At 31.6% G+C, this 19,083-nt stretch overlaps 1 protein-coding gene across 2 annotated transcripts in view; it reads right to left on the bottom strand.

Moving 5' to 3' along the window:
* The window catches only part of LOC143238672 (uncharacterized), a 51,386-nt gene extending 33,357 nt beyond the window's left edge, over positions 1 to 18,029 (bottom strand). For both annotated transcript variants that reach the window (XM_076479100.1, XM_076479099.1), the window contains exons 1-2: positions 17,870 to 18,029; positions 11,362 to 11,465 (exon numbers count right to left, since the gene is read on the bottom strand). In XM_076479100.1, coding sequence (XP_076335215.1) covers positions 11,362 to 11,465; positions 17,870 to 17,903 — 138 coding nt within the window. In that variant the 5' untranslated portion in view covers positions 17,904 to 18,029. The remainder of the gene's footprint in view (positions 1 to 11,361; positions 11,466 to 17,869) is intronic.
* Positions 18,030 to 19,083: the final 1,054 nt, after the last annotated feature.

The following is a 19,083-nucleotide window of genomic DNA, read 5'->3' as shown; positions in this document are numbered from 1 at the left end:
TCATATATAGTGTTTCACTGGATCATTCATCAGCAGGCACTTTATAGAAAACACTTAGATCTGTCATATATAGTGTTTCACTGGATCATTCATCAGCAGGCACTTTGTAGAAAACATTTAGATCTGTCATGTCTGATAGAACCAGTCATATCAACAGTGAATTTTATTCAATTGCATGCACTCCATCATCACCAGTTTTAAACATTTTGGAAGAAACAGAAACTGAACATAGTGATTTGCCGTACCACACTGCTGTAAGATGACTCAGTTGTGGTAAAGTTTCCTCATGATGTTTTTGAACTTTGGATAGAGATTGACAGTTTTTTGAATGAGAAAAGTCATGCTCAGCTGGTACTTGCAAATGGCGAATGGTTGTAGAAATTGGCATTCTTGGCTGACTTAATGATGCACCTTAACGAGTTCAATCTTAGATTCCAAGGCAATTGTGAACTTATATGCGACATATACTCTGCAGTGAAAGCTTTTCAACATAAATTAATCTTCTTTCACTCCCAGCTAGTGATAACTTCAACCACTTTCTCTGCTGTGAAAAATACAACCAAGAATCAAATTCTCTATTTCCTTTTGAATTCACTCAAGACATTCTCACTAGTCTGAAACTACAGTTTCAACAGTGATTTTCAGATCTCGATGAAAATGCAAAAGCTCTAAAAATCTTTCAAAATCAATTTGAATGCATTATCAAGGAACTTCTGTCAGATCTTCAACTGGAAGTTACTGACCTACAGTCAAATGACATGTTAAAAAACAAGTACAAAAAGGAAAACTTAACTGACTTTTTTAACTTAACCACAATTTGACAATATTTTGTTCCAAAAATAAGAATTTCATAGTTCTCATTGATTGATAGTGCATGAAAGTTTATGTAGGTATATACTCCCTAGCTATATACTCCTATAATGATAAAAATTAAGTTAAAAAACAATCTATTTCCATTGCCTTCTATGATCATGGTTTCATTTTTTATTTGCCTTGGCCTGCAAGACATAAAAACATTTCTAATCCAGCCCACCTCCAAAAAAGTTTACCAAACCCTGTTCTAAACAGTGTGTGCAGGACTTCCTCTGTAAAGTAGCATTATAAAACTGTTCATAAATGATTTGTGATAAGAATGAGCAAGAACAAACACACATTTCTTGAGAAGCCAGCAACAACATGCAGTCAAATGTCTTGAGAAGCCAGCAACAACATGCAGTCAAATGTCTTGAGAAGCCAGCAACAACATGCAGTCAAATGTCTTGAGAAGCCAGCAACAACATACAGTCAAATGTTTTGAGAAGCCAGCAACAACATACAGTCAAATGTCTTGAGAAGCCAGGAACAACATGCAGTCAAATGTCTTGAGAAGCCAGCAACAACGTGCAGTCAAATGTTTTGATGAAACTTGTTTCAGGTAGTTCCAACTTAGTTGCTGCTAGTTTTGAGATTTCAAAGTTTATTGCTAAACATGGATGCTAAACTTAGTAATGAGGAGTAAAGAATCATGACTAAAATGTTCTCTTTTGATAGTTTTCCACAAAAAGATTATTCAGTGCATTAAGGAATTGCCAGTGAGTTGAAACACAGTAAAAGACAATATTAAACACAGAAACAAACATAGCAGAACAGCTAACAAAAGATATTGGTTCATGTAAATTTCTTTCCATGTGTCTTAATGACAGCACTGATGTTACATCATCAGGTAGGTTAGCCATTATTCTTCAGTTTTGTAGTGGTGATGAAATCTCTAAAGAACTGGTTAACACTGATGTTACATCATCAGGTAGGCTAGCCATTATTCTTCAGTTTTGTAGAGGTGATGAAATCTGTAAAGAACTGGTTAACACTGATGTTACATCATCAGGTAGGCTAGCCATTATTCTTCAGTTTTGTAGAGGTGATGAAATCTGTAAAGAACTGGTTAACACTGATGTTACATCATCAGGTAGGCTAGCCATTATTCTTCAGTTTTGTAGAGGTGATGAAATCTGTAAAGAACTGGTTAACACTGATGTTACATCATCAGGTAGGCTAGCCATTATTCTTCAGTTTTGTAGAGGTGATGAAATCTGTAAAGAACTGGTTAACACTGATGTTACATCATCAGGTAGGTTAGCCATTATTCTTCAGTTTTGTAGTGGTGATGAAATCTGTAAAGAACTGGTTAACACTGATGTTACATCATCAGGTAGGTTAGCCATTATTCTTCAGTTTTGTAGAGGTGATGAAATCTGTAAAGAACTGATAACACTGATGTTACATCATCAGGTAGGCTACCCATTATTCTTCAGTTTTGTAGTGGTGATGAAATCTGTAAAGAACTGGTTAACACTGATGTTACATCATCAGGTAGGCTAGCCATTATTCTTCAGTTTTGTAGAGGTGATGAAATCTGTAAAGAACTGGTTAACACTGATGTTACATCATCAGGTAGGCTAGCCATTATTCTTCAGTTTTGTAGAGGTGATGAAATCTGTAAAGAACTGGTTAACACTGATGTTACATCATCAGGTAGGTTAGCCATTATTCTTCAGTTTTGTAGAGGTGATGAAATCTGTAAAGAACTGGTTAACACTGATGTTACATCATCAGGTAGGCTAGCCATTATTCTTCAGTTTTGTAGAGGTGATGAAATCTGTAAAGAACTGGTTAACACTGATGTTACATCATCAGGTAGGTTAGCCATTATTCTTCAGTTTTGTAGAGGTGATGAAATGTGTAAAGAACTGGTTAACTTGGCAATATTACCTGAACATAGCACAAAGGTTGAAATAGGTAAGACAGCACTAAATAAATTATCCAACTGACAGGTTGACCTTTCAAAAATAGTTGCTGTGACAACTGATGGTACACCCAGCATGAAGCAGGTTTTGTAAATCTGTTTGCAAAATATGTTGGTCATCCACTGGTAGGCTTTCATTGTATTATATATAAGGAGTGTTTGTGTGCAAAAACTGGCCTTAAGAGAAATCGATGGAAATTGTAACCAAGGTAGTTAATTTTAGTTCTGTACATGCTTTGAAAAAAAAAGACAATTTCAGAATTTAGTGAGAGAGGCAAATTCAGTGTACACGGAATTACTTATCTACGACAATGTTCACTGGCTGAGAAGAGGTTCTGTCCTTAAACGATTTGTCGAGTTTATGGATGAAAGTAGTGTTTTTGACAAATGAAAAATTTTCTTGTTAAGAATTATCTGATGTTGTGTGGATTTGTACATTGATGTTATTTTACAGATTTCTCCTCACATTTAAATGACTAGAACACCAATTTGTAGGGATCTGGTAAAACACTTGAAAAATTTTAAATGGGATGTTTATAATGGCACTTTAAATATTTCATAAACCTAAAAATATACGATAGACCTTGAAATTAATGAGAAAATATACATTCAGAGCTTCCAAATGCAATTTTTAAGCATCATTAATTCAACTTTTGAACAATATTCTATAAGATTTAATATGTTCAAGTTGTTTGAAGAAATTGCAAAATTCATAAAGTATGCAGACAGTAAAACATTAAGCAAACTGAATTTGGAAATGTTGCAGTGGATTGAGTTGGATAATTCTGAGATGCAACTGATCGATTTACAGAGCAGCTCAAGTTAGAGGCAAAAACTTGTCAACATAAGAGCTGAACTAGAAAATGTTGAAGACTGGTTAGTGACTGAAATAATGGTGAAAATTCTGAAGCTCTAGAATTCTACACCTGAAACTTTTGACTATCTAGAAAATGTAGCAATAGCAGTATTTTCATCAACATATTTATATGAGTCATTACTTTCAGTGATGAACTTGCAAAGCATAATTATAGAAACAGACTAGCTGATTAAACTAATGCTGTATGCTTAGCTCTCAAAACCACCAAATACAAGTGTGATATAAAATACCTGTCATTGTTGGTACAGCAGCTAAACAAATACAAGCCTGATATAATATATCTGTCATTGTTGGTACAGCAGCTAAACAAATACAAGCCTGATATAAAATATCTGCCATTGTTGGTACAGCAGCTAAACAAATACAAGCCTGATATAAAATATCTGCCATTGTTGGTACAGCAGCTAAACAAATACAAGCCTGATATAAAATATCTGCCATTGTTGGTACAGCAGCTAAACAAATACAAGCCTGATATAAAATATCTGCCATTGTTGGTACAGCAGCTAAACAAATACAAGCCTGATATAAAATATCTGTCATTGTTGGTACAGCAGTTAAACAAATACAAGCCTGATATAAAATATCTGTCATTGTTGGTACAGCAGCTAAACAAATACAAGCCTGATATAAAATATCTGCCATTGTTGGTACAGCAGCTAAACAAATACAAGCCTGATATAAAATATCTGTCATTGTTGGTACAGCAGTTAAACAAATACAAGCCTGATATAAAATATCTGTCATTGTTGGTACAGCAGCTAAACAAATACAAGCCTGATATAAAATATCTGTCATTGTTGGTACAGCAGTTAAACAAATACAAGCCTGATATAATATATCTGTCATTGTTTGTGCAGCAGCTAAACAAATACAAGCCTGATATAAAATATCTGTCATTGTTGGTACAGCAGCTAAACAAATACAAGCCTGATATAAAATATCTGCCATTGTTGGTACAGCAGCTAAACAAATACAAGCCTGATATAAAATATCTGTCATTGTTGGTACAGCAGTTAAACAAATACAAGCCTGATATAATATATCTGTCATTGTTGGTACAGCAGCTAAACAAATACAAGCCTGATATAAAATATTTGTCATTGTTTGTGCAGCAGCTAAACAAATACAAGCCTGATATAAAATATCTGTCATTGTTTGTGCAGCAGCTAAAGTCTCACTAAAAGTAAAATGTGCTTTTTTTTACTTTCCTTGTTTTTTATGTCACATAATATGAACCAAAGCTTATCATTTCACAAGATTCTTTCTGTTAATATTAAAACAAAAAATGAATGTAGATAAACAAGAAGAATCCTTTACTTAAAAAAAGTCCATTATTATTGTGGTTACTGATTCATTAATTTTATTTACTGTGTTGCAGTAAGGGCAGAATCACAGGAGGAACCCTGGTGCAGAGTGGTAAGGACATAGTGGATTGTAACAGGGAGTTCTACTTCAACCAATACCAAATATTCCATGATATGACAAGAAGAGGATCCTTGACTGTTCATCTTGGACTGGAAAGGAAAAAGAACTGTTCTAAGTACCTGCATTATCATATGAGCATATCCACAACAACCCATACCAGTACCTCGGGGAACTGACATATGGAAGATGGAAGGAAGGCAGACAACAATAGGGTGGTTGAACTCAATTCTAGAACCAGGTGGCATTTGGAATGAATCATTCAGTAGGAGGATGGTACTTGGGCCACTCACATGTGAGGACTTACATGACTGGTTCATTTTCAACACATATCAGTACCTACTGGAAACTGACATTCAAGTTTTAGAGGATGCAGGGTGAATTGTATTAGCATCTGGTGAGAACATCATGTGTGCAGATAAACTGTCTATTCTGGCAGAACATCACCACCCTACTCTTGACTGAGTGTAACTAAGTACAATAAAGAAGAAACCTCTACAGTTTACCACTCCAGCAATTAGAGGTGGCAAGTGGTAAATACTCCAATGCACCTCTCGAATAATGAGAAGGATGTAGTCTGGAGGAATGCAACATTAGAGACAATACAATGGATGATCAGGAAAACGTATACTGAAAAGCAGATTATTCCTGATACAGCCAAAGAAAGGAGTAACATGAATGGACAGCTATTCTCTTCTGCATTACTTATGTTAGTCCATGAACGTACAGTCTGGAGTGAACATGTGCAAAACATTGCAAACAGTCTTGTGGAACATCCCATCCCAAAGGTGGGCTTTACTGACCTGTGCAGAATAAGTATACCTGGCTAGGCAACACTTGCCACTGAGAAGGAACTGTACATAGGAGAAAGGCTCCTGTATAAAACAACAGTATAACAAGAGCACCTACCCACTGATAAAGAAACCACAGAACTTAAAATGGTAATGTGGGATATATGGTAACCTGTACAGCAGGAGATGAACAGATGATGCTTATGAAATAAATGTATGGGGAGTGGTTCACATGTCAGCACAAACTATATCTTATAAAGGAGAATGGAATCAGGAAGCTATGATTTAATGGGAGAAGACTTGAAAGAGATGACAGTCGTCAGGAGAAAGGGAAGAATAAGCCATATGAATCAGATGCCAAACCCAACCTGCAAGGTTAATAGAAGAAACATCATGGAAAAGTGAAGGGATCCACTGAATAAATAAATGGGAACAGTAACCACAGAAGGGAGCAGTTTGAGCCACACAACAACAGGAGAACTTGGACACAACCTAAGAGGTAATATGAATAAGAATAAAAATGGAAAGAAATTAGATTGAAGATAAATTCACCTTTGCATACAGCCAAAGCTTTGGGCACGAACTATCAATCTGGGTAGATTATGATGCAGGATCAGAGATATAATTTTTTAGAGACACCTTGAGTAAACAAATCTGAATATCAACATCCATGTGATTAACAAAAATAGGAGACCAAGGGTAGCTAATAATGATTCAAAAGAAGACAAACAATAGCAAGTAGAGCAGAAGATTAATGATGGGTCAAAGTAAACAAACGTGGAAGACCCTTTCCAATAACCAAACTTAGAGTAAAAAACTTTAGGAGGGAAACATGAAGTGTGTAAAACAGAGTTAATTTTTAATAACCATCTGCAACACCATATAAGGAGAATAAATAAAATATTCAAGTACTGAAATCATATTACACAACACAAACATCCTCAGGTGTAAAAGAAACATGTCCAATATTGAAAATAAAACATACCTCATAGAAATATAAAATTATCATCATGAACAGGGATAGCACTGTATTAGACAAATCTAGCTAACTCTGCAGTTAATTAGGCTTCATTAGGAATCAAAAAACACTGTATCAGACAAATCTAGTTAACTCTGCAGGTAATTAGGCTTTATTAGGAATCAAAAAACACTGTATCAGACAAATCTAGCTAACTCTGCAGGTAATTAGGCTTGATTAGAAATAAATAAACACTGTATCAGACAAATCTAGTTAACTCTGCAGGTAATTAGGCTTCATTAGGAATTAAAAACACTGTATCAGACAAATCTAGCTAACTCTGCAGGTAATTAGGCTTCATTAGGAATCAAAAAACACTGTATCAGACAAATCTAGTTAACTCTGCAGGTAATTAGGCTTTATTAGGAATCAAAAAACACTGTATCAGACAAATCTAGCTAACTCTGCAGGTAATTAGGCTTGATTAGAAATAAATAAACACTGTATCAGACAAATCTAGCTAACTCTGCAGGTAATTAGGCTTGATTAGAAATAAATAAACACTGTATCAGACAAATCTAGTTAACTCTGCAGGGTAACTAGGCTTGATTAGGAATAATAAAAACACTGTATCAGACAAATCTAGCTAACTCTGCAGGTAATTAGGCTTGATTAGAAATAAATTAACACTGTATCAGACAAATCTAGTTAACTCTGCAGGTAATTAGGCTTGATTAGGAATAAAAAAACACTGGATCAGGCAAATCTAGCTAACTCTGCACGTAATTAGGCTTGATTAGGAATAAAAAAACACTGGATCAGGCAAATCTAGCTAACTCTGCACGTAATTAGGATTGATTATGAATAAAAAAACACTGGATCAGACAAATCTAGCTAACTCTGCACGTAATTAGGATTGATTATGAATAAAAAAACACTATCAGACAAATCTAGCTAACTCTGTGGGTAATTAGGCTTGATTAGGAATAAAAAACACTGTATCAGAGAAATCTAGCTAACTCTGTGGGTAATTAGGCTTGATTAGGAATCAAAAAACACTATCAGACAAATCTAGCTAACTCTGCACGTAATTAGGCTTGATTAGGAATAAAAAACACTGTATCAGACAAATCTAGCTAGCTCTGCAGGTAGTTAGGATTGATTAGGAATAAAAAAACAAAGTAATGTCAAGTGTTATGCACATACATATCTTGAAATTTGCTAAAAATACTAATATACAAACAATGCTAACACAAGTTTACTATGCATGCTGCATGTAAATTGTGAAAGAAAACCTTCCAACTTGGACATAGAAATTCCAATAATTGACGTTAAAGTTACGTCACAAAGAATACTGCAGCAAAGTTAAAAACACAACTTTCAGAAATAAAATCAACATTAAAGGTGAGAATGTTAAGTTTATGTAATATCCTCTGATACTTGCACATTAATTCACATGTAAGATGGGAGAAGTATAGAAAGTAACATACACTCTACGATATCTAAAGAAATAATAAAATCATGCTTTGTTGGCAGTAAGAGTTCAAACTCAGCAAGGAAAGGCTTTCATTACTTCAGGTTTGAATTTTTTTATACTATTAGATAATTATTAATGGAATATCATATTTACTTTTCTCTAAACTACTTTTCATTCTGTATTTATTTTGCTATTTGGCTTCTCTGGTCAGTTGTAAGGTAGAAAAATTCAACTTCAAATCACAATTAAAATTTGGATTTTATTTTCAATAAATACATAGCATTAAGTAATCCATTTAGAAATAAAGATGTAATACTGTGAAGAACAAGCCAATATCCTTCCTTTACTGTTTTCCATTATTAAAGATGTAATACTGTGAAGAACAAGCCAATATCCTTCCTTTACTGTTTTCCATTATTAAAGATGTAATACTGTGAAGAACAAGCCAATATCCTTCCTTTACTGTTTTCCATTAATAAAGATGTAATACTGTGAAGAACAAGCCAATATCCTTCCTTTACTGTTTTCCATTAATAAAGATGTAATACTGTGAAGAACAAGCCAATATCCTTCCTTTACTGTTTTCATTAATAAAGATGTAATACTGTGAAGAACAAGCCAATATCCTTCCTTTACTGTTTTCCATTATTAAAGATGTAATACTGTGAAGAACAAGCCAATATCCTTCCTTTACTGTTTTCCGTTATTAAAGATGTAATACTGTGAAGAACAAGCCAATATCCTTCCTTTACTGTTTTCCATTATTAAAGATGTAATACTGTGTTGAACAAGCCAATATCCTTCCTTTACTGTTTTCCATTATTAAAGATGTAATACTGTGAAGAACAAGCCAATATCCTTCCTTTACTGTTTTCCGTTATTAAAGATGTAATACTGTGAAGAACAAGCCAATATCCTTCCTTTACTGTTTTCCATTATTAAAGATGTAATACTGTGAAGAACAAGCCAATATCCTTCCTTTACTGTTTTCCATTATTAAAGATGTAATACTGTGAAGAACAAGCCAATATCCTTCCTTTACTGTTTTCCATTATTAAAGATGTAATACTGTGAAGAACAAGCCAATATCCTTCCTTTACTGTTTTCCATTATTAAAGATGTAATACTGTGAAGAACAAGCCAATATCCTTCCTTTACTGTTTTCCATTATTAAAGATGTAATACTGTGTTGAACAAGCCAATATCCTTCCTTTACTGTTTTCCATTAATAAAGATGTAATACTGTGTTGAACAAGCCAATATCCTTCCTTTACTGTTTTCCATTATTAAAGATGTAATACTGTGTTGAACAAGCCAATATCCTTCCTTTACTGTTTCCCATTATTAAAGATGTAATACTGTGAAGAACAAGCCAATATCCTTCCTTTACTGTTTTCCATTATAAAAGATGTAATACTGTGAAGAACAAGCCAATATCCTTCCTTTACTGTTTTCCATTAATAAAGATGTAATACTGTGAAGAACAAGCCAATATCCTTCCTTTACTGTTTTCCATTATAAAAGATGTAATACTGTGAAGAACAAGCCAATATCCTTCCTTTACTGTTTTCCATTAATAAAGATGTAATACTGTGAAGAACAAGCCAATATCCTTCCTTTACTGTTTTCCGTTATTAAAGATGTAATACTGTGAAGAACAAGCCAATATCCTTCCTTTACTGTTTTCCATTATTAAAGATGTAATACTGTGAAGAACAAGCCAATATCCTTCCTTTACTGTTTTCCATTAATAAAGATGTAATACTGTGAAGAACAAGCCAATATCCTTCCTTTACTGTTTTCATTAATAAAGATGTAATACTGTGAAGAACAAGCCAATATCCTTCCTTTACCGTTTTCCATTAATAAAGATGTAATACTGTGAAGAACAAGCCAATATCCTTCCTTTACTGTTTTCCATTATTAAAGATGTAATACTGTGTTGAACAAGCCAATATCCTTCCTTTACTGTTTTCCATTATTAAAGATGTAATACTGTGTTGAACAAGCCAATATCCTTCCTTTACTGTTTTCCATTATTAAAGATGTAATACTGTGAAGAACAAGCCAATATCCTTCCTTTACTGTTTTCCGTTATTAAAGATGTAATACTGTGAAGAACAAGCCAATATCCTTCCTTTACTGTTTTCCATTAATAAACTTCTTTAAGCTCATCCATAAAAAGCTTAACCATTTTCAAGAATGAATAAAATCAAGTATACATGACAAAGCTGTCAGCTTGTTTAGTTGAAATTACATTACAGGAAAACATGGGAAAACTAAAATAGGAAATGTGCTAGATCATACAAGTCAATATTATATTACAACCACTGCAGTAAGATTAAAAGGCACACACTTAAGATATGGAAAAACGTGTACAGAAGTCCAATTATAAGATTCTTACTTTTCTAATAGAATAACATACAAATTAGCCCTTGTTATGTTATAAAAATGAAATTTATAAGAAATAGTTAACCTTTTGTAATGTTTCTTAATAATTTCATATGCTTGTAATATTTCTTAGTGTTAATGTTCCTGTTCTCAGCATTGATAAACATGAAAAATAATTTTTATTTCTATTGTGCGTGACCTCTTTTAACTAATACCACATTTAACTAATACTACTTTTAACTAATACTACTTTTAATTACTACTACTTTTAACTAATACTACTTTTAACTAATACCACATTTAACTAATACTACTTTTAACTAATACTACTTTTAATTACTACTACTTTTAACTAATACTACTTTTAACTAATACTACTTTTAACTAATACCACATTTAACTAATACTACTTTTAACTAATACTACTTTTAATTACTACTACTTTTAACTAATACCACATTTAACTAATACTACTTTTAACTAATACTACTTTTAATTACTACTACTTTTAACTAATACTACTTTTAACTAATACCACTTTTAACTAATACTACTTTTAACTAATACTACTTTTAACTAATACCACTTTTAACTACTACTACTTTTTCAAGTCACTAAAAAGAAATGGTTTAAATTTATCTTTGGCTGTTGAAAATTTACTTGTGTTGACGGTCCAGTGCTGGAGGATCTTCTTTTTTTAACAGATGGACTTTCTGGCTCGTTACTTCCCTTAAGGTCATTTCCTCCACTATCAACATCTCCATCTAATATAAAATAAATGATATAACAAGCAAGAACTTATTCAAGTTCCAACTTTCTAATATGAAACATCTTTTTTTTTATTCACCTCACAAATAAATAAAACAAATACAGCACTTCATGTCAAGGAACACAAGCATCATTCAACCCCAGAACCAAAATATGTTATAATTCAACATTTTTATATGAACCTTCATAATGTGAACAACATTTGCAGTAATTCTTTCCTGAACAGAAAATAAACAGAAATCAATCAAACTAACAATTATTTCTTGTAATCAAATACGTTACTTTTTTGAACATACTAGTATTAGAACATACCTATCCTTTAGAACATACTAGTATTAGAATATACCTATCCTTTGGAACATACTAGTATTAGAACATACCTATCCTTTAGAACATGCTAGATTTTAACACACCCAACACTTTAAAACATATTAATATTACAACATACCTAACCCTCTAAAACATACAAGTATCAAAACATACCTACCCCTTTAAAACATACAAGTATCAAAACATACCTACCCCTTTAAAACATACAAGTATCAAAACATACCTACCCCTTTAAAACATACTGGTATCAAAACATACCTACCCCTTTAAAACATACTGGTATCAAAACATACCTACCCCTTTAAAACATACTGGTATCAAAACATACCTACCCCTTTAAAACATACTGGTATCAAAACATACCTAACCCTTTAAAACATACAAGTATCAAAACATACCTAACCCTTTAAAACATACAAGTATCAAAACATACCTAACCCTTTAAAACATACTGGTATCAAAACATACCTACCCCTTTAAAACATACAAGTATCAAAACATACCTACCCCTTTAAAACATACCTAACCCTTTAAAACATACTGGTATCAAAACATACCTACCCCTTTAAAACATACAAGTATCAAAACATACCTACCCCTTTAAAACATACAAGTATCAAAACATACCTACCCCTTTAAAACATACTGGTATCAAAACATACCTACCCCTTTAAAACATACTGGTATCAAAACATACCTACCCCTTTAAAACATACAAGTATCAAAACATACCTAACCCTTTAAAACATACTCGTATCAAAACATACCTAACCCTTTAAAACATACAAGTATCAAAACATACCTAACCCTTTAAAACATACTAGTATCAAAACATACCTAACCCTTTAAAACATACTAGTATCAAAACATACCTAACCCTTTAAAACATACTAGTGTTAGAACATGACTAGCCCTTTAAAACATACTAGTTATCAGAACATATCTACTACATGAAGCATTAAAAACAGTTATAAAAAATTATCTAAGGATTAAATAAGTTAAAACAAGGGGTGAATTTTGCTAGAAATAATAATGGAAAGAAACCTGATACATTTTGTTAAATCATGTACACAATGTATAATAATTTTTAGAAACATAAATTCATGAAGTGTAAATCCTACTCCTATCAGAACTCCAGTGAGATTTTATAAACATTCTGATGATGACCGAAGAAGATCAAAATGTTGTTTGCTCCTCTACATAGAGCTTTCTCTATCCATACCAACCATTTTTACATAAATATAAAACTTTACCCTGCACATTATATCTGACACGAAAATTATTTGATAATGTATAAATGTACAACACAAAAACAGTGCATCTCATGATTGTAAACACGTTTCACTGATAATTTTGTGTATCATGTCAGGTTTATGTCCAATGTCTTAAAATGATAGACTACTACTTTACTATTTTATTGAATTTAAGGACAGACACTCGTATGTTCCCTGTATGATGGGAGTTTTTACCTTATACCACCAGAGAGAAAAGATAACCCCCTTGGAACTTTCTAAAGTTTAATAGTTTCAGATAAGAAATTAAATAATAAAATGTGTTATCTTACTATGCATCAAAAACACACCTGATAATGTAAGAATTTTCATCTATAAACATGAAAGTGGAAGAGTTGATATAAATTAGAACCTTGTTATTCTTTTAAGAAATTAGTATTAAAAATTATGTACAGCTACTGCTTATCTCCAACAATGTTATAACAGACAGTTTTGGAACCATACTCTACCTCAGACCACTTACTGAAGGGTTAAGGTTAGAAATATATTTTGGGGTGATTCTAGAGAAACATGGTATATTCTTTCATAAGGATACTCCCTAAATGCAAGAAACATGCATAGTGAGTTTGACTACTCCCACCTAATGTTTTTCATTTTCATATTATCCATCTGAACTATAGAGAACATAAAATTCATGACTTACATATAAGTTTTACATATTGTTAGAGCTTGTACACAAGTCAAAGGCTAAATTACACACACATGTAACTGTATGCAAGTACCCAGTGGTGGAAACAGTTATAGAAACACACATAGAGCAGTCTCAAACAATTAGTGTTTCAATTAACCCTTTCATGATAGGCTTGATGTAACACACAAGTTTGTTTACACATAAGCATATGTTAAATATTTGCACTATAACCTTTGATACGTGTGTATCTTCACCAAATTTGGTGGACTTTTAGCAAACAAGTATTTTGTATACAAAAAAAATAATTTTTTAATGAGATATATTTACTAAGACTTGTTTCTCAAAAGTTTTTCATTACTAATCTGAGTGCAAAGTGATTTCACGTTATGATTACAAAATCTATTCTTCATCCTAAAAATCTCAAATATTACTTGTGTATTTGCTAAAACATCCTAAATACCTTTTAAACATCTGTTGTCAGTAAGACTTTATATTTAATTGCACTGCATATTGATAATTATATCTGGAGTTAATAATATAAATGAGAAAATGGAACATAAAATGTAAATGTTTACAGTAAAAACTTTAGATATTCATTTAAGAGATTCTAGAGATTGTACAAAAGAAATGTGAAAACTGTGAGATAAGAAATAGTAGTTCTTAATAAACATGAAAAAACACCTTGAACATGAGATATTCAGCCTGAGTGCAAATAACATTAAATAAGCAATGTTTTACTACAAGTTTTTATAATAAACATGAAAAATCACCTTGCACATGAGATATTCAGCCTGAGTGCAAATAACATTAAATAAGCAATGGTTTACTACAAGTTTTTATAATAAACATGAAAAATCACCTTGCATGAGATATTCAGCCTGAGTGCAAATAACATTAAATAAGTAATGTTTTACTACAAGTTTTTATAATAAACATGAAAAATCACCTTGCATGAGATATTCAGCCTGAGTGCAAATAACATTAAATAAGCAATGGTTTACTACAAGTTTTTATAATAAACATGAAAAATCACCTTGCATGAGATATTCAGCCTGAGTGCAAATAACATTAAATAAGCAATGTTTTACTACAAGTTTTTATAATAAACATGAAAAATCACCTTGCATGAGATATTCAGCCTGAGTGCAAATAACATTAAATAAGCAATGTTTTACTACAAGTTTTTATAATAAACATGAAAAATCACCTTGCATGAGATATTCAGCCTGAGTGCAAATAACATTAAATAATAAATGTTTTACCACAAGTTTTTATAATAAACATGAAAAATCACCTTGCACATGAGATATTCAGCTTGAGTGCAAATAACATTAAATAATCAATGATTTTCTCACAAACTACAGTCTTATGATTGTTCAAGTCAAATTTGAAAGTATTTCATTTTTGTAAAGAATTTTCATGATAGTTACATACCTACTTGCAATGGTCATAGTCATGGAGTTAGAATTAATACTGTTGATGAATCATCTTCTTTATACTTAATTGTGAAAATGGTAGGATAAGGTGACATAAATATACACTGTGAGAAGGTATGAGTCACCTTCAGCTAGGACAGTTTAATTTTTCTAAGAAAATGGTCAGCCTTCGATAAAAGTTGCCTTCAGATGTTACAGAAGCAGTGAATTTAAGTGATTTGAAGATAAAGGTTGATAACTATATGAATGATAATGGTTGGCTATGAGGCTTATTTCTTTAATTTTTATTACTTAATATATTTAGTTTAGAGGATGGCCTAGGTAGACCAACAAGTTTCTTGTTGTCCCTCAATATTATATTTAAAATATTCAGTACATTTTTTTAACTGTCCCTTTTCTGAAGTCCAATATTAAAACATCTTCCATGTCATAACCTTGGGCACTTCAAACCCAAGATCTATGAATCTTCCTAAAAATCTTCTTCCCATACAAGAATCTATGAGGAATAATTCTATATTTATGTTGACAGGAAACTTGATCATTTTTCAAAGAGCAAATAGAAATATTTGACTGTTAAGTGTACATTCAAATGTGTAAACAGGTGTACAGATTATTGTAAGTAGATTTCAAAGGGCTTATAAATATACAAAGTACAACTTTCTAAATCTTAGAAAATAAAGGGATAATACTTGTCCTGACTTGTCTTTATAGCACCTGTTGCAAAGACATAGCCATCATAATAAAGAAATTAAATTTTCCTGATATGATACTATTCACATTTATGTATCACCAACAGAAACATAGAATCTCCAAGACTAAATCTGTATATCAAACAATTACTTCTACTGGAATACCAGAACTACAGAAAAACATTTGTAACCAGGGAACTTGGAATTTTACTGCTGTTTTTTTTAAATTCATAGAAAGTTCAATATGGATTTTAACTAACATAAATATAACACTTGTAAAACAGAGAAAATGAAAGAAATAGAAGTAACAGAATTTTTAGATTTGAAAACAATAGAAAATGCAGCTTTGTAACAGGTTAGAACACTGCTACAACTAGAGTCAAACAAAACAAAATTTGTTAAAATACAAGAGAAACAAAATAAAACTTACAAACATTTACAAACAAAACAATGCACATCTCAGTGTTATTAATTTCAATACATAAAGGAACTAATAAAAAGAATCAGAAGAAGAAAAAAATTCTGATTTAAAAACTGCAATATTCCAAGATTAAACCACTTCTGATCAATAACAATATTAAGTAATAATTCTAACAATCTCATTAACTAAAACCAATGACAGGTTTTTATTTAGTGGTTAGATAATGAAATTACATCTCATGTGACTAGCTATTGACTCAAACTTTCATAATATTTCACAACATCAACTTATTATCATTAGGGAAAGCTTGTTTCAGTTTCATAATACATAATACCCAAAATCAATATGCTCTAGCCAGAAGGTAAGTTAATACTTTGATAAAACTACACATTCATAGCTAAAATAAACACTGGAAAGATATAATAAGTTAAAGAATAAATAAAACCACAACAAAATAACTGTAATATTTCATATCTCACACCCCTAACACACAACATCGTAACTGATCTTGAGAAGCAGTTTGATTTTTGAACATCATGTTTTTCAAAATTAGGTTTTTCTTATTCTGTTTGTTTTTTCCTAATAATTGTTATTGAAATTAATAACACTGAGACTGATGCCATATTGCTTATTCACATTTATACCTAGTGTTGGCCACACACAGGTTTCTTGTAAGTATTTGTAGTTGAGTTTTTTACTTTTGATTTCTGTTATATTTTAATATAATGTTTTTGTTTGTCCACAGTTATAGCACCAATTTATTTTAGTCTGTCACACCATTAAAACTAAAGAAAATCAGAATATACAATTACTGTACCAAAAATAAAAGGCTATGAGAAGAAAGAAGTATGAAAGAGAAATAACCTTTGAAGTTTGAATTAAATTAAACAGCTGTGTTAGTTCCATTAGAACATGACAAGTCACAAAATGGAGGGAGATCTTTGAAATCAATAGGAGTGTTAAAACTGTATATAAAAAATACAGCTACACTGTACAAACAAATTTAAATGTTAATAATATTAGATAGTCATAAGGTTTGAAACAATTAGCCAATTTTTAATAAAGTATCAATATTATTCCCTTTTTAAGTTTTTACGACTAACATGAGGTAGTATTGATTTCAAGATCAGCCTCATTATTATTAGTGACAGTTTCAATTGATTTCATGAATTTAAATTACATTTTTCTAATTTTAGTTCTGAGCTATATAGGTGACATTCTTACGAGTTTTTTTTAAGTTTAAATTGTAAAACTGAGCACTTTCTAAACAGGTCAATTTTAACATTACAATAGTACGATGTATGCAATTACTACATCTTTTGCTGTGAAAATAGTATTACGCCAGTACTTCTTTAACCTAAGTAAAGAATGAAACATTAGATTAAAAGAGCGGTTACGTTACACGCAGTGTCTTATCTATATTTAAGATTAACTATTAACATTCTTATCAAAAGGACAACAACTCTAATCTTACTAGTACCAGTATACTACATACATGATGTAATAATATTTCATTATTATAATTACATTTATACACCTCTATAATTTTATATGAGTTGTACGAATAAATAACATATAAAACATCAAGTCTACAAATTAACCTTTAAATTTTGGCGTTTTTCTTTCTCTTGGCATTTCGAATTACTAAAATGTAGTAACCAACACTTTCTTCTTATTGTTTTAAGAACAAAACAAAAAATCTGAAAAAACTTTTCCAAATAAACGACCCTCGGCCAAATACAACGTATTATTAGCGACACCTAAGGTTTATGAAGTTACAGAAAGTACAAGTCTAACATTATGATTTTTTTAAATTGCTAAGACATGCTTCCTTAAACGTATTTGTTTAAAAGAGCTCTCATACACTAAATGTAAAATCCATATATTAATATGTTTCGCTATATCTTCATTACAGAATAATATAATACTGTACTTTCATATCTTTCACATTTATAATAAATGCAAGGTAATATATGTGGTTTATCGTAATTTGATTTATAAGTTAACTTAGATTGGACTAATACCAATAGCACTATGGAAGAAATGAAACTTGGTGTCCTGATTTATCAATCTCTTAAGCCTCCAAGGAGTGTGATGTTATTAGTGCTAACGTGAATAAGACTTTAGGTTGTATCTAAAAGAATAAAGCACTGCTGTGGCACAGCGGTATGTCTGCGGATTTACAACGCTAGATACCAGGTTTCAATACCTGTGATGGACAAAGTCCAATGTGTAGCTTTGTGCTAAACTATAAACAAGCAAGCAAAACAAATAAAATATGGAATTCAAGCCCAAAAAACTTATAATTTCATTGTATGAATCAATTGTCAGTTCAGATTGTTTTCAATCATGAGCACCTTGTCTTCGAAAGGGTATTGAACTGTTTGAATGAGTCTAGAGGAGGGCTAATAGGAATATACCTAGGATAGAAAGCTTGTCTTAGGAGAAGATATTAAAATATCTGAATGTGTGTACTCTTGAAAAAACGAAGAGCTAGAAATGATCTGGTTAAGGAGTTCAGAGAATTGATGGTGTTGATGTATCACCTTTTTTTATATTTAATATTGAGATCGGTTGTATTAAGGGACGCAAACATAAACTGTCACAGGATAGGAATCATCTTTAGCAAAGACAGCTTTATCTCTCTAATAGGGTGGTTCACTTTGGGAATGAATTGCCTTCAGATATAGATGACGTAAATAATTTAATGGAGTTTAAGAAAACACTTCATAAACATTTAAATGACAAAAATTTGCGTATTTTATTTTAAACTTTAGTTTAGTGGATTAGTCAGTTAAGACGGAATATAGGTCTT

Source organism: Tachypleus tridentatus, chromosome 13 (assembly GCF_004210375.1).
Source record: "Tachypleus tridentatus isolate NWPU-2018 chromosome 13, ASM421037v1, whole genome shotgun sequence".
In the NCBI taxonomy this organism is placed as follows: Eukaryota; Metazoa; Arthropoda; class Merostomata; order Xiphosura; family Limulidae; genus Tachypleus; species Tachypleus tridentatus.
Note: the sequence above shows the minus strand (reverse complement) of the source record. Positions and strands in the feature narration are given on the sequence as shown.